Source organism: Ascaphus truei, chromosome 16 (genome assembly GCF_040206685.1).
Source record: "Ascaphus truei isolate aAscTru1 chromosome 16, aAscTru1.hap1, whole genome shotgun sequence".
Classification (NCBI taxonomy): domain Eukaryota; kingdom Metazoa; phylum Chordata; class Amphibia; order Anura; family Ascaphidae; genus Ascaphus; species Ascaphus truei.
In genome coordinates this window covers 51,249,358-51,276,677 of record NC_134498.1, presented here as the reverse complement: position 1 = coordinate 51,276,677, position 27,320 = coordinate 51,249,358, and the positions used below count along the sequence as shown (strand labels likewise).

The window sequence follows — 27,320 nt, the reverse complement described above, 5'->3', positions numbered from 1 at the left end:
CCTAAAACGTCTCTGTATTACATCAGTGACATGTCAAACCCGAAATATATCAATCGCAGCCCATTCCGGGGCGGCCAAACGTGCGGTCACTCATTGCAGGATGGTGTCACGCCATCTCCATGTGCCTGGGGCCCCCTGGACTATTCTAGCAAGCTCTGTGATTAAAAGGGGCTGTTAAACCTGTGAGCTCCATGTACAGCACTGAATACACCATCAGGATTATCTAAGTATCATGTTATGGATTCATATGAGCATCCCTGGGGCAGGAAGGCACCCCCGGGGCAGGAAGGCACCCCCGGGGAAGGAAGGCACCCCCAGGGAAGAAAGGCATCCCCGGGGCAGGAAGGCACCCCCGGGGCAGGAAGGCACCCCCGGGGCAGGAAGGCATCCCTGGGGCAGGAAGGCATCCCCGGGGCAGGAAGGCACCCCCGGGGCAGGAAGGCACCCCCAGGGAAGAAAGGCATCCCCGGGGCAGGAAGGCACCCCCGGGGCAGGAAGGCACCCCCGGGGCAGGAAGGCACCCCCGGGGAAGGAAGGCATCCCCGGGGCAGGAAGGCACCCCCGGGGCAGGAAGGCACCCCCGGGGCAGGAAGGCATCTCATTTAAAAATGATCACTAGCACAGAAGTGAAGTAAGGACCCTCGTGTCTTTCGTGGGCTAAATCCAGCCCGTGGCCCCTGTTTTAATGACCCCTCTCTTGTCTGTGGTTCCTTTTCTTCTGATCCCTCAGTGATTCCGCGTCTTCCCGGGAAGTACGGAGAATTAGCCACATCAGAACTAAGTGACATGTGCCCGTCCCGGAGATTAAATCTCTGTAAGGAAGATCATTACATCTGCAGCTAGTACATTCATTTTAATCTGCTAAGTGAACGGGCCTCTTTTCCTCTATAACTGGGACCGTTCAATATCAGGCACAGAGCAAGTTGTAAATCTGAGCAGCACGTGTATCTGTGTTATACACAGAGCAGCGTGTATCTGTATTATACACAGAGCAAGCAGCGTGTGTATCTGTGTTATACGCAGAGCAGCGTGTGTATCTGTGTTATACACAGAGCAGCGTGTATCTGTATTATACACAGAGCAAGCAGCGTGTGTATCTGTGTTATACGCAGAGCAGCGTGTATCTGTGTTATACACAGAGCAGCGTGTGTATCTGTATTATACACAGAGCAGCGTGTGTATCTGTGTTATACGCAGAGCAGCGTGTATCTGTATTATACACAGAGCAGTGTGTGTATCTGTGTTATACACAGAGCAGCGTGTGTATCTGTATTATACACAGAGCAGCGTGTGTATCTGTGTTATACGCAGAGCAGCGTGTATCTGTATTATACACAGAGCAGTGTGTGTATCTGTGTTATACACAGAGCAGCGTGTGTATCTGTATTATACACAGAGCAGCGTGTGTATCTGTGTTATACGCAGAGCAGCGTGTATCTGTATTATACACAGAGCAGCGTGTGTATCTGTGTTATACGCAGAGCAGCGTGTATCTGTATTATACACAGAGCAGCGTGTGTATCTGTATTATACGCAGAGCAGCGTGTATCTGTAGTATACGCAGAGCAGCGTGTGTATCTGTATTATACACTGAGCAGCGTGTATATCTGTATTATACGCAGAGCAGCGTGTATATCTGTATTATACGCAGAGCAGCGTGTGTATCTGTATTATACACTGAGCAGCGTGTGTATCTGTATTATACACTGAGCAGCGTGTGTATCTGTATTATACACTGAGCAGCGTGTATATCTGTATTATACGCAGAGCAGCGTGTGTATCTGTATTATACGCAGAGCAGCATGTGTATCTGTAATTATACACTGAGCAGCGTGTATATCTGTATTATACGCAGAGCAGCGTGTGTATCTGTATTATACGCAGAGCAGCGTGTATCTGTATTATACGCAGAGCAGCGTGTGTATCTGTATTATACGCAGAGCAGCGTGTGTATCTGTATTATACGCAGAGCAGCGTGTGTATCTGTATTATACGGAGAGCAGCGTGTGTATCTGTATTATACGCAGAGCAGCGTGTGTATCTGTATTATACGCAGAGCAGCATGTGTATCTGTAATTATACGCAGAGCAGCGTGTGTATCTGTATTATACACAGAGCAGCGTGTGTATCTGTGTTATACGCAGAGCAGCGTGTATCTGTATTATACACAAAGCAGCGTGTGTATCTGTATTATACGCAGAGCAGCGTGTACCTGTAGTATACGCAGAGCAGCGTGTGTATCTGTATTATACACTGAGCAGCGTGTGTATCTGTATTATACACTGAGCAGCGTGTGTATCTGTATTATACGCAGAGCAGCGTGTGTATCTGTATTATACGCAGAGCAGCGTGTGTATCTGTGTTATACACAGAGCAGCGTGTGTATCTGTATTATACACAGAGCAGCGTGTGTATCTGTGTTATACGCAGAGCAGCGTGTATCTGTATTATACACAAAGCAGCGTGTGTATCTGTATTATACGCAGAGCAGCGTGTATCTGTAGTATACGCAGAGCAGCGTGTGTATCTGTATTATACACTGAGTAGCGTGTGTATCTGTATTATACGCAGAGCAGCGTGTATCTGTATTATACACTGAGCAGCGTGTGTATCTGTATTATACGCAGAGCAGCGTGTGTATCTGTATTATACACAGAGCAGCGTGTATATCTGTATTATACGCAGAGCAGCGTGTGTATCTGTATTATACGCAGAGCAGCGTGTATATCTGTATTATACGCAGAGCAGCGTGTGTATCTGTATTATACGCAGAGCAGCGTGTGTATCTGTATTATACGCAGAGCAGCATGTGTATCTGTATTATACGCAGAGCAGCGTGTGTATCTGTATTATACACAGAGCAGCGTGTGTATCTGTATTATTCGCAGAGCAGCGTGTGTGTCTGTATTATACGCAGAGCGGCGTGTATCTGTATTATACACAGAGCAGCGTGTATCTGTATTATACGCAGAGCAGCGTGTGTATCTGTATTATACGCAGAGCAGCGTGTGTATCTGTATTATACGCAGAGCAGAGTGTGTATCTGTATTATACGCAGAGCAGCGTGTGTATCTGTATTATACGGAGAGCAGCGTGTGTATCTGTATTATACGCAGAGCAGCGTGTGTATCTGTATTATACACAGAGCAGCGTGTGTATCTGTATTATTCGCAGAGCAGCGTGTGTATCTGTATTATACGCAGAGCAGTGTGTATCTGTATTATACACAGAGCAGCGTGTATCTGTATTATACGCAGAGCAGCGTGTGTATCTGTATTATACGCAGAGCAGCGTGTGTATCTGTGTTATACACAGAGCAGCGTGTGTATCTGTATTATACACAGAGCAGCGTGTGTATCTGTGTTATACGCAGAGCAGCGTGTATCTGTATTATACACAAAGCAGCGTGTGTATCTGTATTATACGCAGAGCAGCGTGTATCTGTAGTATACGCAGAGCAGCGTGTGTATCTGTATTATACACAGAGCAGCGTGTGTATCTGTATTATTCGCAGAGCAGCGTGTGTATCTGTATTATACGCAGAGCAGCGTGTATCTGTATTATACGCAGAGCAGCGTGTATCTGTATTATACGCAGAGCAGCGTGTGTATCTGTATTATACGCAGAGCAGCGTGTGTATCTGCATTATACGCAGAGCAGCGTGTGTATCTGTATTATACGGAGAGCAGCGTGTGTATCTGTATTATACGCAGAGCAGCGTGTGTATCTGTATTATACGCAGAGCAGCGTGTGTATCTGTATTATACACAGAGCAGCGTGTGTATCTGTATTATTCGCAGAGCAGCGTGTGTATCTGTATTATACGCAGAGCAGCGTGTATCTGTATTATACACAGAGCAGCGTGTATCTGTATTATACGCAGAGCAGCGTGTGTATCTGTATTATACGCAGAGCAGCGTGTGTATCTGTATTATACACAGAGCAGCGTGTGTATCTGTATTATACACAGAGCAGCGTGTGTATCTGTGTTATTATACACAGAGCAGCGTGTATCTGTGTTATACACAGAGCAGCGTGTATCTGTATTACACGCAGAGCAGCGTGTGTATCTGTATTATACTCAGAGCAGCGTGTATCTGTATTATACACAGAGCAGCGTGTATCTGTATTATACACAGAGCAGCGTGTGTATCTGTATTATACACAGAGCAGCGTGTGTATCTGTATTATACGCAGAGCAGCGTGTGTATCTGTATTATACGCAGAGCAGCGTGTGTATCTGTATTATACGCAGAGCAGCGTGTGTATCTGTATTATACGCAGAGCAGCGTTTGTATCTGTATTATACGCAGAGCAGCGTGTGTATCTGTGTTATACGCAGAGCAGCGTGTGTATCTGTATTATACGCAGAGCAGCGTGTGTATCTGTATTACACAGAGCAGTGTGTATCTGTATTATACGCAGAGCAGCATTATACGCAGCGTATCTGTATTATACGCAGAGCAGCGTGTGTATCTGTATTATACGCAGAGCAGCGTGTGTATCTGTATTATACGCAGAGCAGCGTGTGTATCTGTATTATACACAGAGCAGTGTGTATCTGTATTATACACAGAGCAGTGTGTATCTGTATTATACGCAGAGCAGCGTGTGTATCTGTATTATACACAGAGCAGCGTGTGTATCTGTGTTATACGCAGAGCAGCGTGTGTGTCTGTGTTATACACAGAGCAGCGTGTGTATCTGTATTATACGCAGAGCAGCGTGTGTGTCTGTGTTATACGCAGAGCAGCGTGTGTATCTGTATTATACGCAGAGCAGCGTGTGTATCTGTATTATACGCAGAGCAGCGTGTATATCTGTATTATACGCAGAGCAGCGTGTGTATCTGTATTATACGGAGAGCAGCGTGTGTATCTGAATTATACGCAGAGCAGCGTGTGTATCTGTATTATACGCAGAGCAGCATGTGTATCTGTATTATACGCAGAGCAGCGTGTGTATCTGTGTTATACGCAGAGCAGCGTGTGTATCTGTATTATACGCAGAGCAGCGTGTGTATCTGTATTATACGCAGAGCAGCGTGTGTATCTGTATTATACGCAGAGCAGCGTGTGTATCTGTATTATACGCAGAGCAGCGTGTAACTGTATTATACGCAGAGCAGCGTGTATCTGTATTATACGCAGAGCAGTGTGTATCTGTATTATACGCAGAGCAGCGTGTATATCTGTATTATACGCAGAGCAGCGTGTATATCTGTATTATACGCAGAGCAGCGTGTGTATCTGTATTATACGGAGAACAGCGTGTGTATCTGTATTATACGCAGAGCAGCGTGTGTATCTGTATTATACGCAGAGCAGCGTGTGTATCTGTATTATACACAGAGCAGCGTATATCTATATTATACGCAGAGCAGCGTGTATCTGTATTATACGCAGAGCAGCGTGTGTATCTGTATTATACACAGAGCAGCGTGTGTATCTGTATTATACACAGAGCAGTGTGTATCTGTATTATACACAGAGCAGTGTGTATCTATATTATACACAGAGCAGCGTGTATCTGTATTATACGCAGAGCAGCGTGTATATCTGTATTATACACAGAGCAGTGTGTATCTGTATTATACACAGAGCAGTGTGTATCTATATTATACGCAGAGCAGCGTGTGTATCTGTATTATACACAGAGCAGCGTGTGTATCTGTATTATACGCAGAGCAGCGTGTATCTATATTATATGCAGAGCAGCGTGTGTATCTGTATTATACACAGAGCAGCGTGTATATCTGTATTATACGCAGAGCAGCGTGTATCTGTATTATACACAGAGCAGTGTGTATCTGTATTATACGCAGAGCAGCGTGTATCTGTATTATACGCAGAGCAGCGTGTGTATCTGTATTATACACAGAGCAGCGTGTATATCTGTATTATACGCAGAGCAGCGTGTGTATCTGTATTATACACAGAGCAGCGTGTATATCTGTATTATACACAGAGCAGCGTGTGTATCTGTATTATACACAGAGCAGAGTATATCTATATTATACGCAGAGCAGCGTGTATCTGTATTATACGCAGAGCAGCGTGTGTATCTGTATTATGCACAGAGCAGTGTGTATCTGTATTATACGCAGAGCAACGTGTATCTGTATTATACGCAGAGCAGCGTGTATATCTGTATTATACACAGAGCAGCGTGTATCTGTATTATACACAGAGCAGCGTGTATATCTGTATTATACACAGAGCAGTGTGTATCTGTATTATACACAGAGCAGTGTGTATCTATATTATACACAGAGCAGCGTGTATCTGTATTATACGCAGAGCAGCGTGTATATCTGTATTATACACAGAGCAGTGTGTATCTGTATTATACACAGAGCAGTGTGTATCTATATTATACACAGAGCAGCGTGTATCTGTATTATACGCAGAGCAGCGTGTGTATCTGTATTATACACAGAGCAGCGTGTATATCTGTATTATACGCAGAGCAGCGTGTGTATCTGTATTATACACAGAGCAGCGTGTATATCTGTATTATACGCAGAGCAGCGTGTGTATCTGTATTATACGCAGAGCAGCGTGTATATCTGTATTATACACAGAGCAGCGTGTGTATCTGTATTATATACAGAGCAGTGGGTGTATCTGTATTATACACAGAGCAGCGTGTGTATCTGTATTATATACAGAGCAGTGGGTGTATCTGTATTATATACAGAGCAGTGTGTATTTGTAGTATACATATGGCAGCCCGGTATTTTGCCCCTGCGCCCGGTATAAAATGAAAGTTAATACCGGACATGTATGTGTCCGGTATTTCCTCTCTCCGAACGCAGGGTGGCTGCGGGGGGACAGGCGGCCGGGCAGAGCAGTTGCCGCCATGCCCGGCTCTCCCCCATTTTAACCTCCCAGACACCTAATATTGAATCCGCGTGTATCTCCTGAACGTACCATCCGATGGTTAAAATAAAGTATATATACTGTATATATACGGACCATCCGATGGTTAAAATAAAGTATATATACTGTATATATACGGACCATCCGATGGTTAAAATAAAGTATATATACTGTATATATACGGACCATCCGATGGTTAAAATAAAGTATATATACTGTATATATACGGACCATCCGATGGTTAAAATAAAGTATATATACTGTATATATACGGACCATCCGATGGTTAAAATAAAGTATATATACTGTATATATACGGACCATCCGATGGTTAAAATAAAGTCCAGGACAGATGTTAAGTAAATCATCCCAGATTATCGCTTTGAAAGTAAAAATATGCACCCGGTGATGGGTGCACCCCATCTATTATCTCCCCCGCCGCAGAGACTCAGCAATAATCATGCAACAAAGCAGCTCGCAGCTTTCCCTGGGAGTATTGCGCTTTCACAAACCTGGTGCTGTTTTGTTACCGTTGTTGTCTATGTTTTGCAGCCAATTAACCCATGGAATAATTACTGCAGCTCCTGCATCTATCACCATGTTTGGTTTGATTAGAAACTCCCCAGGTTCCAATTAACAAGGACAAGTAAGCCCCAAATCTGCTCTGTGCCCGCGCAGGCAACTTAACCCTCTGCGCTCCCGTTCTGCAACACATGGGTTAAACACCGAGAACGCCTAAGACGCTCAAATGCAAATGGAAGCTGCTCTGACGTGGGAGCTGTGTGAACAGCCTGGGAGAGGAGAACGCCGCGCTTCCTCCGGGTTTCTGGCTGGATCTAACAAGCAGACAACCTTGAGTTACTGGCAGATGTATTCCTGCTTTATCTATCACTCCACAGCCCTGAAATAGCTCCCACGACTCCTCCCCATGTGAAGGCCCTTTGCCCCGGCAAGTGGGAATACATACAGCCACCTCTGGTGTGGAACCTTGGTAACCCCAGCGAAGCAGCGGGACCCTGACAACATGGAGATTCTGGGAACACCAAACGTGCGGTTTATCAACGTCTCCAACAGCAATACCGATGCAAAAATAAAACTGCACCTGATTTATAAACAAAACATCCCTTGATTTCAACTGGAAGTTTTGCATAAATTTGGTGCCGGTTTTTGCCCCCTGTCCGGAAATGTTAAGAATCGCCTCCCAGGGGGGTGATCGCTGATTAGGGATTCCCGGAAGCTTCCGCATTCCGCGTGATTCTGCTCGTACACCCAACTCGGTGACGAGGAATTGCCGTGCATTAACCCCTGGCATGTGCATTAACACCTGGCATGTGCATTAACCCCTGGCATGTGCATTAACCCCTGGCATGTGCATTAACCCCTGGCATTCCCACATATTCACACATAGAGCCTAGAATGTCCCTGAGGTGAGATGATCTTCTCCATAATACATCAAACCCAGCTAACTTCTGGAAGGTTATCAACAATATATTCCAGCCTCCTAACCATCAACAACCAAGTAATATCACTAAGGGGGATATTACTCTGACAAACCCCACTGACATTGCAAATGCATTCAATGATTACTTTGTGGGGTGTGCTACTAACTTATTAGCAAAACGCAACCCAAACCACAAACATGAACCTCGCTCTGAGAGTACCCCTATAGCCCCACCCCCTCCCAACACTGCCCACAATTTTCAATTTGGCCCAGTATCTGAAGAGGAGATTACACAAGCGCTCCTCAAACTAAAACTAAGCAGCCAATGTGGACCTGACTTACTACAATCTAAGTTCCTACGACTTGGTGCCCCCGCCATTGCCAAACCAATTGCTTCCGTAGCCAACTCTATCCTGTCTGCAGGCCATATCCCTAAGACCTGGAAAGCTGCCAGAGTTGTCCCAATCTTCAAAAGTGGGGACAAAAACACTGTCTCAAACTACAGGCCAATCTCACTTCTCCCAATACTATCCAAAGTCATGGACAAATGTGTCCACTCCCAATTAAGCGATTACTATACCAAGACAAATGTCCCTAGCCAATTCCAATCTGGGTTTCGCCCCAAACACCCCACCGTAACTACCCTGCTAAAGGTTTGCAATGAAATCCAGTGTGGAATGGAACGGGGACAACTCACTGGTGCAATATTCCTAGATTTTGGAAAGGCTTTTAACACAGTTGATCATGTTATCCTGTTTAACAAACTCCAGAGCTCTGGAATAGGGAAGCATGCTTTAAACTGGTTTCAGTCCTACCTATCAGGAAGATCCCAACATGTGTCTATCTCGGGCTCTAACTCCAACCACTTGGATATCACCTATCAATGATCTTCCCACAGCTTGTAAGGAAGCCTCAATACACATGTATGCAGATGACACAATTTTATATGCACATAGCCATAGCCTCTCTGACCTTGAACACATACTTCAATGTGACTTTTTGAGACTTGAAAATTGGATTTCCCAAAACAAACTGTTTTTAAACACTGACAAGACTGTAACAATGGTATTTGGGACCAAGGCTAAATTTTTTAAGCTTCCAATGACTGAGCTCCAGATCAGAACCAACGCTAATACCATCCTAACTCCTGTTACTAGTTTTAAATATTTGGACATATGGTTTGACTCCCATTTAACATTTGGGATGCACATTGACACCCTGACACCCAAAACCTATGCCAAACTAGGTATACTTTATACAGGAATATGCCGTATTGTTCTCCAATGCAACTATAACACACATCACTGCGAAATGCTCAAAGAACTAGATTGGTCATCACTCGAGTCTAGGCGCAAAGTTCACCTTTCCTGTCTAACCTTCAAATACTTTCTGGGCAAGCTACCCAGCTACCTGAACAAGCTCCTCACCCCTACCACATGCAGCACTTATCACCTGAGATCTGACTCCAAAAGACTGTTCATGGTCCCAAGGCTCAGCAAAGTATCCGGCCGCTCCTCCTCCTCTTACCGTGCGCCCCAAAACTGGAACAACCTACCAGAGACTCTCACATCCACCACTAGTTTAAGTTCTTTCAAAACTAAAGCGGTCTCACATTTTAATCTGGTCTGTAACTGTTACATACGCCTATAATATATATTATCTGTAACTGTTACATACGCCTATAATATATATTATCTGTAACTGTCTCATACGCCCATAATATATATTATCTGTAACTGTCTCATACGCCCATAATATATATTATCTGTAACTGTCTCATACGCCCATAATATATATTATCTGTATCTGTTATATACGCCTATAATGTATATTATCTGTAACTGTTACATGCGCCTACAATATATATATTATCTGTAACTGTGCGTGCTATGTCTGTATATAATGTATACCCTGCTCATTTATGTAACCATGTATTTGTCTTAACTCTGTGCCCAGGGCACACGTGAGAACGAGCGGTATCTATCAATGTATTACTCCCTGGTAACACATTTTATAAATAAATAACTGCCCTGCGGTGGTGGGTGGCACGCGCAGTGTGAGGTGCGGATAATAAGTGCTATTCTTACGGTTACCTTCGGCGGCTCTCTTGAAGAAGACTTTGCAGCTGCCGCAGGTGAGCGCCCCGTAGTGACAGCCCGACGCCTCGTCTCCGCAGATCAGGCACGTCTTCTGCGGTGGGAAGTAATAGTCAATGGGCAGCAGGTGGTCCCTGCCAGCTTCCAGTCTGCAAGGGCGACAGAGCGGGCAGGTTATGCACAGTGATGCTACTCTGGCACTCAAGGAGTTACAGATGCAATCCCCGTTATATCTGGCAGAGAAAGCGCTCAGCCACATAACACCTTATCTACCAAGTTTGATTTCACATCTCAGCTGCGAAGCCCGGCACACACCCTGTGCAACACGTAACGTGCCGCACACATTCGCTGCTCACATCTAACTGAGGAGACAATCAGTTATAAAGCAGTTCTCGTAACTCCTGCAGTGCAGCAGTGTATGTTCAGAAGGCGTAAAAAATATATTAGTTTACTCAATATTTCTTCAATGTGGAAAATAACTGTTGAAATGTATGTCAATTTGTAATGAATGAAATGGATATATACATATAGCATTATTTTTGCTTTGATTTATAGTAGGCCTGTAAATGTGAATATTTTCAAATAAAACAGTGGGACTGCACCTTTAGTCCTTCGCTATCAGAGACTGATGTTGTAATACCATAACTCAGCAGCACCAAAACCTTTATCTGCACCCAACACACATGTATACACATAACAGGCGTGTACAATACACAGTACCCCCGCCACACAGGCTTATCTGCACCTAACACACATGTATACACATAACAGGCGTGTACAATACACAGTATCCCCGCCACACAGGCTTATCTGCACCCAACACACATGTATACACATAACAAGCGTGTACAATACACAGTACCCCCGCCACACAGGCTTATCTGCACCCAACACACATGTATACACATAACAGGCGTGTACAATACACAGTACCCCCGCCACACAGGCTTATCTGCACCCAACACACATGTATACACATAACAGGCGTGTACAATACACAGTACCCCCGCCACACAGGCTTATCTGCACCCAACACACATGTATACACATAACAGGCGTGTACAATACACAGTACCCCCGCCACACAGGCTTATCTGCACCCAACACACATGTATACACATAACAGGCGTGTACAATACACAGTACCCCAGCCACACAGGCTTATCTGCACCCAACACACATGTATACACATAACAGGCGTGTACAATACACAGTACCCCCGCCACACAGGCTTATCTGCACCCAACACACATGTATACACATAACAGGCGTGTACAATACACAGTACCCCCGCCACACAGGCTTATCTGCACCCAACACACATGTATACACATAACAGGCGTGTACAATACACAGTACCCCGCCACACAGGCTTATCTGCACCCAACACACATGTATACACATAACAGGCGTGTACAATACACAGTACCCCCGCCACACAGGCTTATCTGCACCCAACACACATGTATACACATAACAGGTATGTACAATACACAGTACCCCCCCCCCCCCCCCTGCCTCACAGGCTTATGTGGAATAAATTGCTTATAAAATGTAAATTAGTGATATGAAAAGTGACACACTGTAAATGCTCATTTGCATTTAATTACCCAGAATCCCTGGCTGCAGTAGAAGCAGTGTATGCTGGGTGATTATGGGGTACGGCAGATTGAAGGGACATTAAGTATAACCGGAGAAATTACTAACACCGGCTGCAAACCTGGGCAAGAAGAACCAGGTGGGGGTCGGACGGGACAACTGTCCAGGGCCTGGCCATGGAGAGATGCCCAGAGAACCGAACTCCGACGTTAGGCCAAACTCCCTCTATCGACCTCCTGTGCGGACCTCTAGGTAGGGCCTGGATCCCCCCCCCCTCAACAATTAGAGCCCCCCCGTCAACAGTGAAATCCCTGGACACCTCTCAGCTAGGGTTCTGGACACACCATGGTCAACGGGTAGGCACACATTAACGGTTAGGCCAGGGTATCGATGCTGAATAACCTGTGAGCACCTCCCGCTCAATAACCCAGGGCCCTGGGGAAGCCATTGGGGTCCCTGGGGAAGCCATTGGGGGCCCTGGGGAAGCCACTGGGGCCCTGGGGAAGCCATTCAGCCCTGGGGAAGCCACTGGGGCCCTGGGGGAGCCATTGGGGGGCCCTGGGGAAACCATTGGGGGCCTGAGAAGCCATTGGGGCCCTGGAAAAGCCACTGGGGGCCTGGGGAAGCCACTGGGGGCCTGGGGAAGCCACTGGGGCCCTGGGGAAGTCACTGGGGGCCTGGGGAAGCCATTGGGGGGCCCTGGGGAAGTCACTGGGGGCCTGGGGAAGCCATTGCGGGCCTGAGAAGCCATTGGGGCCCTGGGGAAGCCACTGGGGCCCTGGGGAAGCCATTGGGGGGCCCTGGGGAAGTCACTGGGGGCCTGGGGAAGCCATTGGGGCCCCTTGGGGAAGCCATTGGGGGCCTGGGGAAGCCATTGGGGCCCTGGGAAACAATGAGCCTTATTTAAGCCCCGGGATGCTTCTCAGAGCCGGAGATGGGTAACTGTCCCCCGCGGACCCCACTGAAAGCGATGGACTCGTTTCCTTTAATAAACCCGGCTGCAATTCTCCTCCGCCACTTTATCCCCCATCCTGCAGCCGGCAGACTCTAGTAAATAACCCTTTAATGTCTGTATGTGAGCGAGGCGATTCCGGGCTCTTTAAAGACGCGATCCTGCTTCTCTTAGCTTTATAGGATTGAAGCAGGGGGTCTCCGGACATGAACCGCGTTCATTTCGGCTCCAGGGAACCCCTGTTTCCAGCTATACTTACCTCTCCGTAGGGGGTGCCGGTAGCAGCGCCAGCTGGGCTTGGTGGGACTATCGAAATGGCGGCTTTAAATCTCCCGCGGGCTAGTAGGAAGCCGTGACGCCATCCCTTGCGTGACCGGGAGCTTTAAACCTGCGCAGCTGCTACCGGCATTCACCACGGAGGTAAGGATCGCGGAAAGCAAGGGGAACCCGGACCTGAAATTAATGGGGTTCAGCACCGGGGACCCCCTGCTCCTTTAAAGCGAAGTTAGTAATAAGTGTCGGGTTATGCAATTTGTGAGTGAAAATCCAGAAACCCGCGCTGTTTCAGCGCCGGCGATTTCTTTAAAGGGAATTCTACAAAATGTCTGAATCAGCCAGGCGTAAAGTCCGAGTGATTTGTAACGATCACGGTAATAACTGGCGCGGCTGATTTAAAGGTTCACAGATGCAATGGCCCTGTAATTAACAACACACGTGATCTGAGTAGTAATTCCCATATAATGTCCCACCCTGGCATGTCTGGCTCAATACGGAGTTCATCTCCATAAATAGTTTAACACCAAGACGTACAGGTCTCATCGGGTTCCTTTACAGATTCACTGTTCTGAGAGCACATTAACGCCTTCAGTACCGGTACACATTGCTCTTCGGACCTCTTCCTGCACTGATACGGTTAAGGGGCTGTGACACTTCTGTAGAAATTCTATCAAGAACGTTGTCATCTTCACTTCAGCCCTTGTCGGTCCACTGCTTTGCTGAAGGCCACCGCCGATGCTCCTAAATGATGGGTTCAAAACCAAGCAAAAGGCTGTGACATCATCACACTGGGGAAGAAATTAAAATGGCGGTGGGCCGGACATATCGCAAGAAGAAATGACCATCGTTGGACAAAGATGGTGCTCCACTGGATTCCAAGGGAAATTAAAAGTCGAAGACGATGACCAAAAGCAAGATGGGAGGATGGGATGAGGGAATGTGTGGCAGCGACGTGGAGAAGAGAGGCTGTGACCGCAGGACCTGGGAGATTACAGGGGAGGCTTCATCCAGCAGTGGGGAGACACGGGCTGGAGATATATATATCTATATATATATAGATATATATATATACACACACACACATGCATACATACATACAGTTAGGTCCGGAAATAATTGGACACTGATACAAGTTTTGTTATTTCGGCTGTGTACCAAAATAAATTCAAATGACAGTTAAATAATGAATATGGGCTTAAAGTGCAGTCTTTCCAAAAAGGACCAGCGGAGCGACTCTTGCAGCCATGAAAATAGAAAACATGACATAGTACAGCAATGATTAAATGAGGGATACAGTGATAGTGTGGGGCTCACAAAGCGCTACTCACAGTAAAGCAGCCAAAACTGAGCAGTCATCCAACTTATGGGGTGGATGGTCCCTGTGATAGACGCAGCAACTGCCCGCAGACAATCTCCAAAGAAAGAAAAGACCATATAGTGTAGATTGTAAAATATAATGACAAGGCAAAATAAAAATGGAGGCTTACACTTGTGTAGGAATAATACAGCGTGGTTGGCAACAGATACCAGGTACACAGGGGTCGCGATCTCTCCGTGTATCTTGTGGATCTCCGCTGCCTCTATCCACTTCCGCGCCTCTACCGGGGTTCGCGTCACTTCCGGCGCATCGTGGAACTCGGCGCTGGCTGGTGATGATGCGGTCTCGATCGTTTCCTCAGAGCACTGGCTGACAGGACACTCTACGCGTTTCGTCGTTAACACACGACTTCATCAGGACTGATGATTGGCTGCATCTCTAGAGTTTATATACCCACTGGCCCTGCACTTATAATCATATGATTGGCTCTCTGCGGCGTTGCCAATGACTACCAGGGGCGGTCTAAAACTCTTTAACTAAATACCTCCCTCTAATTAAAGGGGTATGGGACATTCGGAAACATAGTATCATCTGAATAATTTCTCTAAGTCTAGTATATCATTCAGTGACAGATTCAACAGTTATACATATACAATAAAATAAAACAATTTTACATTTAAAAATAGGCTTCCTAATTTATGAAAAAAATATAATGAGAAAAATACAAAATTTCCTAACTGAATACTACTACTCATAGCACATTATAATCATAACACTTATAAAATGGTAAACGGCGATTGAGATAATCTCGCAAAGAACAGAGAGACAAAAAGTATATATATTAGAATATAAGTGTAGCCCTGGTAAGAAATGGGGCTATAGTTCTATCCTCCTCCTGGTATAAGCCCTGGTAAGGGCAGGTTGCCAGGAGTTATCATGGGATTCCCCCACTTCAAGCACTTGCCCTGAGTGGTGGAGGTAGGTCACCTGACCCTGTGTCAAAGCAAGAGACACAGGGGCGGTGCCTGCTGATATCATAAAGAGCAGTGTACTTCCTATTTAGTCTGTCTTCTTTCTGTCTGTCCACTGGCTGGTCCAGTGTGTGACAGTGTTAGTTAGTGAGCTGGAGTTACAGTTGGAGAAGGAGAGTGATCAGCTCATGAGTAGAGCTGATCCAACCATAGTGTAGGGAGGTGGACCAGTGCCTCTCACCCTGCTTAGGGGGTGAGGGAAGAGTTAGCCCCACTCTGGATGCCCTTGATCCAGGGTGATGGCATGGAGGGACCATCCTAAAGGAGAGCAATCTAAGTGGATCAGACACCCTGTACCTGGCTGCTGCTGTGAATAAAGAGATTGCTGCTTTTAAAGAAAGACAACCATGTGTGAGACTGGGATCTCTCATCCCTGTGTGGGAACACTCTTGGTAAGGATTCCACCCGCATTCCTGGGGCTTACTAAAGATGGAGGCGCTGCACCACTGAATCAGAACGAAAGCATCCACCCCAGAAACCTGTTCCTGCTATCCCCCATACCATCGCGGGAGACTCAGGCCCTCCTGTTGCCAGCAGGTATGCACCACACTAAGACATGTAGCCAGATCCCAGTACAGCTAAGGGGGGCCGATCTGCGATTGGCCCGGGGTCCATGGGTTACATAAGAAACGGAAAACATTAATATGTTAATGCTTGAACTTAAAGTTAAACTTTTAAGAAAATGTAAATCATTCTAACATTTTCAAAGAAAGACGCCAAGCTCAATATCCACATTTAACCCAAGAGGGACTAATGTTTTCATTGAAAAAATCCAATATGTTTCTCGTTTTGTCAAAATATATTTCTATCTCCTCCCCTCCAATGGGGAACTACATGTTCCAGGACAGCTGCAGTAAAGGCCCAGCAAAGCATGACAAAGGAGGAAACCCAGCGTTTGGTGATGTCCATGCGTTCCAGACTTCAAGCAGTCATTGCCTGCAAAGGATTCTCGACAAAGTATTAAAAATGAACATTTTATTTATGGTTGTGTTAATTTGTCCAATTACATTTGAGCCCCTGAAATAAGGGGGCTGTGTATGAAAATGGTTGCAATTCCTAAACGTTTCATACGATATTTTTGTTCAACCCCTTGATTTAAAGCTGAAAGTCTGCACTTCTATTGCATCTCGGTTAGCCAAAATTATGAAAATTGTGTCAGTGTCCAACACACACACACACACACACACACACACACACACACACACACACACACACACACACACACACACACACACACACACACACACACACACACACACACACACACACACTTGTTAAGAATTTATATTCACTCCTATCCCTATATTTGTATTTATTCTATCATCAGTTATAGGCTCAACTTCCAATGCCTATGTATTGTAAATAAATACTGCATACATAATCCGTGGCTAGCTGAAGGTTTGTGCTTCTAGCCCTGGAAGCAGGAGACAAGCAATAGAACGTGAAGCTTGGAACATTCTCTGCTGAGGGACAGCTGAAAGCTGTAAGAAAGAGTTATCCTGCTGGACAAATAGACTATGAAGTGTTGATCTGTTGCATAAACAATGTAATCTCCCCCCCCCCCCCCCCCCACGTGACTCCTCTGGCAGACACGCTAGCTAAGTATTGTATGTATTTGTACATTATTATTATTATAATAAAGGATCTAACCTGGTACGCAGCGCTTCATTACATTACAATTACAGTTCAGGGGATATAATAATACGGATGGGATATGGGTATCGAGACATTAAAGCAACACTGGGAGAAAGGAGTCCTTGCCCAAGGAGCTTACAATCTAATGGGCATGTGGTGACCCTAACAGAAACAGTAGGAGTAGAGAGCATTGGTTAGAGCGTATAAGCGCGTACTAGTTTAGTGAGTATTGTCATCCAGGACTAACGCGTTTCACCTCTGTGTGGCTTCATCAGGGGTATCCCTGATTGTACTATCCCGCATTATACTACAGCGCAGGAACGCGGAGAGTTCAGCCAGCACGAGCAAGTACCCGCTGCCCAGGCTTGTACTCCGCCACTGCTCAGAGATCTCCCGTGAGCACCCGCAGCGCTGTCAGCAAACGGAGACCAGCTGCCGCAGACCTTGGATTTTCCTTCACTGAGAACAGGAAGCTGCCGCGGCCGGACCAGCGACTGCTGACATCACATCCTGGGAGAGGGAAACGCCAGCCACCGCCAGCCCTACCAGGAGAAGGAACCCCCTGAGGCTGCCCCCCAGAGGGCCAGCGCTCCGACGCGGGGCGCAACACAGCGGCAACATCGGCTCTCCCTCCCACAGCGGTCCCAGGCGGCATCAGGGCCTTACCTGGTCCCAGCAGCCGCCATCTCCGCTATCACAGGCAGTTACTCTGCTCCATTATTCTGTTACTGCCGCGCTGATGTTACACCTCTGTGTATCCCAGCGCTGGTTACTGCCACGCTGATGTTACACCTCTGTGTGTCCCAGCGCTGGTTACTGCCACGCTGATGTTACACCTCTGTGTGTCCCAGCGCTGGTTACTGCCACGCTGATGTTACACCTCTGTGTATCCCAGCGCTGGTTACTGCCACGCTGATGTTACACCTCTGTGTGTCCCAGCGCTGGTTACTGCCACGCTGATGTTACACCTCTGTGTGTCCCAGCGCTGGTTACTGCCACGCTGATGTTACACCTCTGTGTGTCCCAGCGCTGGTTACTGCCACGCTGATGTTACACCTCTGTGTATCCCAGCGCTGGTTACTGCCGCGCTGATGTTACACCTCTGTGTATCCCAGCGCTGGTTACTGCCGCGCTGATGTTACACCTCTGTGTATCCCAGCGCTGGTTACTGCCGCGCTGATGTTACACCTCTGTGTATCCCAGCGCTGGTTACTGCCACGCTGATGTTACACCTCCGTGTGTCCCAGCGCTGGTTACTGCCACGCTGATGTTACACCTCCGTGTATCCCAGCGCTGGTTACTGCCACGCTGATGTTACACCTCCGTGTATCCCAGCGCTGGTTACTGCCACGCTGATGTTACACCTCCGTGTGTCCCAGCGCTGGTTACTGCCACGCTGATGTTACACCTCTGTGTGTCCCAGCGCTGGTTACTGCCACGCTGATGTTACACCTCTGTGTATCCCAGCGCTGGTTACTGCCACGCTGATGTTACACCTCTGTGTATCCCAGCGCTGGTTACTGCCACGCTGATGTTACACCTCTGTGTATCCCAGCGCTGGTTACTGCCACGCTGATGTTACACCTCTGTGTGTCCCAGCGCTGGTTACTGCCACGCTGATGTTACACCTCTGTGTGTCCCAGCGCTGGTTACTGCCACGCTGATGTTACACCTCTGTGTGTCCCAGCGCTGGTTACTGCCACGCTGATGTTACACCTCTGTGTATCCCAGCGCTGGTTACTGCCACGCTGATGTTACACCTCCGTGTGTCCCAGCGCTGGTTACTGTCACGCTGATGTTACACCTCCGTGTGTCCCAGCGCTGGTTACTGTCACGCTGATGTTACACCTCCGTGTGTCCCAGCGCTGGTTACTGCCACGCTGATGTTACACCTCCGTGTGTCCCAGCGCTGGTTACTGCCACGCTGATGTTACACCTCCGTGTGTCCCAGCGCTGGTTACTGCCACGCTGATGTTACACCTCCGTGTGTCCCAGCGCTGGTTACTGCCACGCTGATGTTACACCTCCGTGTGTCCCAGCGCTGGTTACTGCCACGCTGATGTTACACCTCCGTGTATCCCAGCGCTGGTTACTGCCACGCTGATGTTACACCTCCGTGTGTCCCAGCGCTGGTTACTGCCACGCTGATGTTACACCTCCGTGTGTCCCAGCGCTGGTTACTGCCACGCTGATGTTACACCTCCGTGTGTCCCAGCGCTGGTTACTGCCACGCTGATGTTACACCTCCGTGTGTCCCAGCGCTGGTTACTGCCACGCTGATGTTACACCTCCGTGTGTCCCAGCGCTGGTTACTGCCACGCTGATGTTACACCTCCGTGTGTCCCAGCGCTGGTTACTGCCACGCTGATGTTACACCTCTGTGTATCCCAGCGCTGGTTACTGCCACGCTGATGTTACACCTCTGTGTGTCCCAGCGCTGGTTACTGCCACGCTGATGTTACACCTCTGTGTGTCCCAGCGCTGGTTACTGCCACGCTGATGTTACACCTCTGTGTATCCCAGCGCTGGTTACTGCCACGCTGATGTTACACCTCCGTGTATCCCAGCGCTGGTTACTGTCACGCTGATGTTACACCTCCGTGTATCCCAGCGCTGGTTACTGTCACGCTGATGTTACACCTCCGTGTATCCCAGCGCTGGTTACTGTCACGCTGATGTTACACCTCCGTGTATCCCAGCGCTGGTTACTGCCACGCTGATGTTACACCTCCGTGTGTCCCAGGGCTGGTTACTGCCACGCTGATGTTACACCTCCGTGTGTCCCAGCGCTGGTTACTGCCACGCTGATGTTACACCTCCGTGTGTCCCAGCGCTGGTTACTGCCACGCTGATGTTACACCTCCGTGTATCCCAGCGCTGGTTACTGTCACGCTGATGTTACACCTCCGTGTCTCCCAGCGCTGGTTACTGCCACGCTGATGTTACACCTCTGTGTGTCCCAGCGCTGGTTACTGCCACGCTGATGTTACACCTCCGTGTGTCCCAGCGCTGGTTACTGCCACGCGCTGGTTACTGCCACGCTGATGTTACACCTCTGTGTGTCCCAGCGCTGGTTACTGCCACGCTGATGTTACACCTCTGTGTGTCCCAATGCTGGTTACTGCCACGCTGATGTTACACCTCTGTGTATCCCAGCGCTGGTTACTGCCACGCTGATGTTACACCTCTGTGTATCCCAGCGCTGGTTACTGCCACGCTGATGTTACACCTCTGTGTGTCCCAATGCTGGTTACTGCCACGCTGATGTTACACCTCTGTGTATCCCAGCGCTGGTTACTGCCACGCTGATGTTACACCTCTGTGTATCCCAGCGCTGGTTACTGCCACGCTGATGTTACACCTCCGTGTGTCCCAGCGCTGGTTACTGCCACGCTGATGTTACACCTCCGTGTGTCCCAGCGCTGGTTACTGCCACGCTGATGTTACACCTCCGTGTATCCCAGCGCTGGTTACTGCCACGCTGATGTTACACCTCTGTGTGTCCCAGTGCTGGTTACTGCCACGCTGATGTTACACCTCTGTGTGTCCCAGCGCTGGTTACTGCCACGCTGATGTTACACCTCTGTGTGTCCCAGCGCTGGTTACTGCCACGCTGATGTTACACCTCTGTGTATCCCAGCGCTGGTTACTGCCACGCTGATGTTACACCTCTGTGTATCCCAGCGCTGGTTACTGCCACGCTGATGTTACACCTCTGTGTGTCCCAGCGCTGGTTACTGCCACGCTGATGTTACACCTCTGTGTATCCCAGCGCTGGTTACTGCCACGCTGATGTTACACCTCTGTGTATCCCAGCGCTGGTTACTGCCACGCTGATGTTACACCTCTGTGTATCCCAGCGCTGGTTACTGCCACGCTGATGTTACACCTCTGTGTATCCCAGCGCTGGTTACTGCTGCTGCTGCTTTTATTTTTATGCTATAAAGGTTGTGTTCTCCTTACTATTTGCCCCCTCATTGCTTTTACTTTTGAGGTTCGCCTCAGAGGACTGTTTATCCTACACAGGGGCAGGAATCTACAACCCTGGCACCCGTCTATGGACTTTGTATGGACTCTTTTGGTTTTGGCAATTGCCATCACGGCATACTGACTCAGTCTTTTGGCAAGGTGCTACCTCATTCACTGGTTGAATTTCTGCAGTCCATCGTTGCCTTTTGACTACATCTATCTAACAGTTGTTATTATTAATTATCTGTGCAACCTGTTGTTGATATAGTGTTTACTGCTACGAGGGATATACCGCATGCACCTGTGGTATATTCACCGCTTCTAGCTTTAGGGTTAATCGCATCACCTACCCTCCATCCCACCCCATGCGTAGGGGCTTACTGGCACAAACCATACACTGGCATTGCAACTTAGCGCCCTTTTTTTTCTTTTTGCTGACTCCTCCCCTAACGCCCACATAACTTTGAATCGCTTCTCTTATTGTCAGCTGGATGCCAGCACAGCTGTATATAGCTCTTTCTGCCCATCCCTGTCTGCGTCTTTAACCCCCTTTAATCCAGAGCCCAACTCAAATTATTTTAAAAAAACAAGAAGTTATTTTTGTCAGCCATATCAAAGCTGGCAAAGTTGGACACGATCCTTTAATTCATTAGAAGGAACCTCCCATTAGTCTCGATGTCTTAAGCAATGCATCACTGGGACATTAAAAATCCAATTTATTTCCAGTGCACACATCGTAAATCCCAGCTCGGAGTGAAGCTGGCCCCGCAAGGCATTCCCTGGCTCCGGGGTCCTACAGAAACGTAACAGGAGCCGCATTGCAACGCCAGAGGGTCCCGGCCCCTCCCCTGCTCCGGGCAATGGGAAACGCAGGGCTCGGCTCGCAGCCCTGGAGCGCAGAAGTGAGTAACGCACAAAAAGAAAACTCGGAGGTCTTAGCTCGGAGGAATCCCACCCATTTCCCTCAGTGATTATTCTGATAAACACAATTCAGGGCAATGTTTAGTAAGCAGTATTTGGCCCCCGAAGGGCACCTTCCAGCTAGTGATGTACCGGGTACCGGGAAATTACCCGGTACCAATTACAGTACCCGGAAATTACTCGGACCCGGCACCAGGGTGCTGGAACCCGGTGCCGTGTAATTCCCGTTCTGCCTGCTCCCTCGTTCCTCCCCTTGGACAACGGCAGGAGCAGAACAGCAGCCGGCGGAGGACGGTGAGGACTGCGGCGACATCCTGGTGGCGGTGGGAGCAGCAGAAGACGTCCTTCACAGCGCGTGCCGGTGGGAGCAGGGGAACGTGACCGGAGGAGGCGCGCTCCTCTCCGGCTGTCCAACAGTAACGCTCCTGCTCCGGTCACATGTTCCCCTGCTCCCACCGGCTGGCAATGACGTCTTCTGCTGCTCCCACCGGCACCAGGATGTTGCCGTGGTCTTCCTCACCCTCCGCCGCGGCCCTCCTCTGCCGCCGGCTGCAGGTAAGTGAAAACTACTACTGACCTGAGTCAGAGTTTTAGCAGTCGAGCAACAGAGGAAAGGGCGTATGAAGTATGAGGAGCTCTGTTTCTGCCATGTTGAGTTTAAGGCGGCGGAGCATCCAGGATGATATCGCAGAGAGACATTCAGAAACTTTGGTCTGTACAGCAGGTGTAAGGTCAGGGGACGAAAAGTAAATTTGTGTGTCGTCAGCATAGAGGTGATATTGGAACCCAAGAGATGTGATTAGGTTACCTAGAGAGAGTGTGTACAGAGAAAAGAGAAGAGGTCCCAGGACAGAGCCCTGGGGTACCCCCACAGAGAGATCGATAGAGGAGGAGGAGGTGTCAGCAGAAGAGACGCTGAAAGTACGATGGGAGAGGTAGGATGAGATCCAGGATAGAGCTTTGTTACAAATACCAAGAGTATGGAGAATGTGAAGGAGAAGAGTGTGGTCCAAGGTGTCAAATGCTGCAGAGAGGTCGAGTAATATGAGCAGAGTGTAATGACCTCTGTCTTTGGCAGAATGGAGGTCATTAGTTATTTTACTGAGGGCTGTTTCAGTGGAGTGAGCAGTGCGGAAGCGAGATTCTAGAGGGTCTAGGAGAGAATAGGGGTTCAGAAAATGGAGCAAGCGAAAGAATACAAGACGCTCAAAGAGTTTAGAGGCAAAAGGGAGGAGGGAGACAGGCCGGTAGTTAGAAAGACAGGTAAGGTCAAGCGTGCTGTTTTTGAGTAATGGTAATAGATAGATAGATAGATAGATAGATAGATAGATAGATAGATAGATAGATAGATAGATAGATAGATAGATAGATAGATAGATAGATAGATAGATAGCCTGTGTATCACTGCCTCTGAAATTACTACTCTTTCATTCACAATCAGATACATTTAGCAGAGTGCCTTTTCTCAGCAAACCTGAGCCAGGACATATGTGAATGCACTGATATATTACCAATGAAAGGAATATTATCCCCAAATCCCAATCTGAATGGGGTTCACTGAGGAGAGGCCTGAGAAACTAACTTTGGCCTTAAAATATCACCATAGAGCAGTGTTTTTCAACCGGGGTTTCCTGTAATTATCAGGTCACTTCAAAATTCTACCAAATAAAGAAGAATTTACAATGCATCTGATCTCAGACACGCTATTAGAGAGGGTTGGGGTTCCTTACAATGCATCTGATCTCAGACACGCTATTAGAGAGGGTCGGGGTTCCTTACAATGCATCTGATCTCAGACGCGTTATTAGAGAGGGTTGGGGTTCCTTACAATGCATCTGATCTCAGACACGCTATTAGAGAGGGTTGGGGTTCCTTACAATGCATCTGATCTCAGACACGCTATTAGAGAGGGTTGGGGTTCCTTACAATGCATCTGATCTCAGACACGCTATTAGAGAGGGTTGGGGTTCCTTACAATGCATCTGATCTCAGACGCGTTATTAGAGAGGGTTGGGGTTCCTTACAATGCATCTGATCTCAGACGCGCTATTAGAGAGGGTTGGGGTTCCTTACAATGCATCTGATCTCAGACGCGCTATTAGAGAGGGTTGGGGTTCCTTACAATGCATCTGATCTCAGACGCGCTATTAGAGAGGGTTGGGGTTCCTTACAATGCATCTGATCTCAGACGCGCTATTAGAGATGGTTGGGGTTCCTTACAATGCATCTGATCTCAGACACGCTATTAGAGAGGGTTGGGGTTCCGCAGAAATCATTAACCAAAAAAAGGTTAAAAAACACTGAGCATAGAGATTAGCGGACATTATAAATTAGGACTCTGGATGCTTTGAACAGGACCTCTGCACAAACATCACCATGCAACCGTGTTATTTATTTATTTATAAAATGTTTTACCAGAAAGTAATACATTGAGAGTTACCTCTAGGTTTCAAGTATGTCCTGGGAACAGAGTTAAGATCAGAAATAACACATGGTTACAAATACATAGTTTCATACTGTAAGTGTATACATTATATAGAAGACATTGCATGCACAGTTACAGATAATATATATTATAGGCGTATGTAACAGTTACAGCCCAGATTAAAATGTGAGACCGCTTTAGTTTTGAAAGAACTTAGACTGGTGGTGGCTGTGAGAGTCTCCGGCAGACTGTTCCAGTTTTGGGGAGCACGGTAAGAGAATGAGGAGCGGCCGGATACTTTGTTGAACCGTGGGACCATGAACAGTCTTTTGGAGTCAGATCTCAGGGGATAAGTGCTGCATGTGGTAGGGGTGAGGAGCTTGTTCAGGTAGCTGGGTAGCTTGCCCAGAAAGTATTTGAAGGTAAGACAGGAAAGGTGAACTTTGCGCCTAGACTCTAGTGATGGACAATCTAGTTCTTTGGGCATTTCGCAGTGATGTGTGTTGTAGTTGCATTGGAGAACAAAACTTCATATTGAATTGTAGAGGGTGTCAAGTTTGCTACGGTGGGTTTGGGGTGTCGAGCCGTATACTATGCCCCCATAGTCGATAATTGGCATTAGCATCTGCTGTGCGATACGCTTTCTGACCAACAGACTTAGGGAGGTTATGAACCAGAAGAGATGGCAAGGTGGCAGACATCTTTACAGAGACCTGGAACAAATAAAAAAATAGATACCTACCAGACAATAGCTCAATTAATATAAGGAGGAAATATTGAAAAGCCGCGGTAATTTGCATGCTGCAGCTACAAGGTTAAGAAGTCTGCTTTTTCCTTCCCAAGCTTTGCACGGCTCTGGCACTGAAGGAACAATAAAGAAATATATTGAAATAGAGAAAACCCTCCAGCTGTAGCAGCCCATAAAAATATTCTGACCATCTGAATTTCTCATTTTGGCTTAAATATTTTGGCACAAATTCTCTTCTCTCTCGGTGTGTTAACCCTGCGAGTGCCAGGGTGGACCCGCTAGCCAGGTTCTGGGACTGAGAGGGTAACTATTTGAATAAAAAGTAACTGCTGGTTCTGGATTTTGAATTATTTTTGTTTAGTTTCCCTTTGAATTTATCTGGTTCTGGCCTTAAAACACAGACGGGGAAAATAAAACAAATACACCCGGTCTTAGCAAACACTTCCTCTTTTCTGAACGGGGACAAAGATGGCCATTTATCCCAACGCTGAGGGTCCCCTCCAGGGTTAACCAAAGAGCCCCTGGCAGGGAAGCTTCCCAGCTATAACCCGTGTTCAGCTTGGCACAAGTTTGTCTGTGTACAATGGCTGCTTTGCTAATGCCTGGTGAATGTGTGACAGCGAGCAGGGACAGGGGTGACAGAGGACGCTCACAGGGCCAAATGCACTTTGAAAGCAGGGCTCTCAAAAATGGTGGACTGTGGTGCAGATTTCGGTCTGTTTTGATAAGGGCGGCAGGAGCAGCTACGATGTAAGGAACGTATTTATCCGGCAGCGAGACGGGGGAGAGGGATGACTATGTTCCAAGTATTTGAACCTTATACATTGGAGACTTCTGTTTAAATTAATTGAATGCTCGTAATGTAAATGCAACAAGCGCAGCACGTCAAAGTATCTACTGTAGGGTCAACTCAGGGTCATCTATTGGCTCCAGTATTGATGATGTGGCGCTGGAGCCAGGATGTCTGTGCCACTCTGTGACCACAGACAGGTTGGCACTAAAAGACTTTAGAATATTTTTAATTGTGTACTTATGCGCAAACATATTCTGCCGTCTCCTCGCTGTACAGTTGGTAAAAAGGGAGCAGGAGACGCAACAAAAGGAAATACAAATCAATGAGGCTTTTTTCTTTCATCAACCTGGTGCCATGTTTTCCTGGGGTCTTCCAGTCTCGGAGACGTTGACCAAAAGCACCAATAGTCCCCAAAGTGCGTTGCCGGCATCATCATATATATATATATATATATATATATATATATATATATATATATGTGTTTTAATACATTATTTCTGGGAAGGTTCCTTGGAGAGCCAGATCCTCCGACATAGCAGCGACATGAAATAGGGTCATGTAGCAATCCCACCCATTTACCTATTGTTATTTTTTACAGAATTTGAACGGGGGGTCCTTGAGAGCTGACCCGGGTTGTTTTTGGAACGGATGGTCCTTGAGAGCTGACCCGGGCTGTTTTAGGAATGGATGGTCCTTGAGAGCTGACCCGGGATGTTTTTGGAACGGAGGGTCCTTGAGACCTGACCCGGGCTGTTTTTGGAATGGAGGATCCTTGAGAGCTGACCAGGGCTGTTTTTGGAACGGAGGGTCCTTGAGACTTAACCAATGCTGTTTTTGGAACAGATAGTCATTGAAAGCTGACCCGGGCTGTTTTTGGAACGAAGGGTCCTTGAGACCGGACCCGGGCTATTTTTGGAACGGATGGTCCTTGAGAGCTGACCTGGACTGTTTTTGGAACCGAGGGTCCGTGAGACCTGACCTGGGCTGTTTTTGGAATGGGGGGTCCTTGAGAGCTGACCCGGGCTGTTTTTGGAACGGAGGATCCTTGAGAGTTGACCAGGGCTGTTTTTAGGCTCCGGGGACCTCCAGTTGCCAAGATAATTACCAGTTTAGTTGACAGTTACTTTCCCGGATTTTCAAAGATGGTGCCCAGTCATCCATTAAGATGCCGCAACTTTCTCCCCCGGACATCGTTATGTCTTTCTATTTACCTGCAGGATGGCCGCCATTTTAAT

At 47.5% G+C, this 27,320-nt stretch overlaps 1 protein-coding gene across 2 annotated transcripts in view; it reads right to left on the bottom strand.

Moving 5' to 3' along the window:
- AR (androgen receptor) overlaps positions 1–27,320 on the bottom strand; it is a 174,491-nt gene that overhangs the window by 66,726 nt on the left and 80,445 nt on the right. Inside the window, exon 2 of one of the 2 annotated variants that reach the window (XM_075573568.1) lies at positions 10,410–10,567. In XM_075573568.1, the coding sequence (XP_075429683.1) occupies positions 10,410–10,567 (158 nt within the window). The remainder of the gene's footprint in view (positions 1–10,409; positions 10,568–27,320) is intronic. The other variant, XM_075573569.1, reaches the window with a different exon arrangement.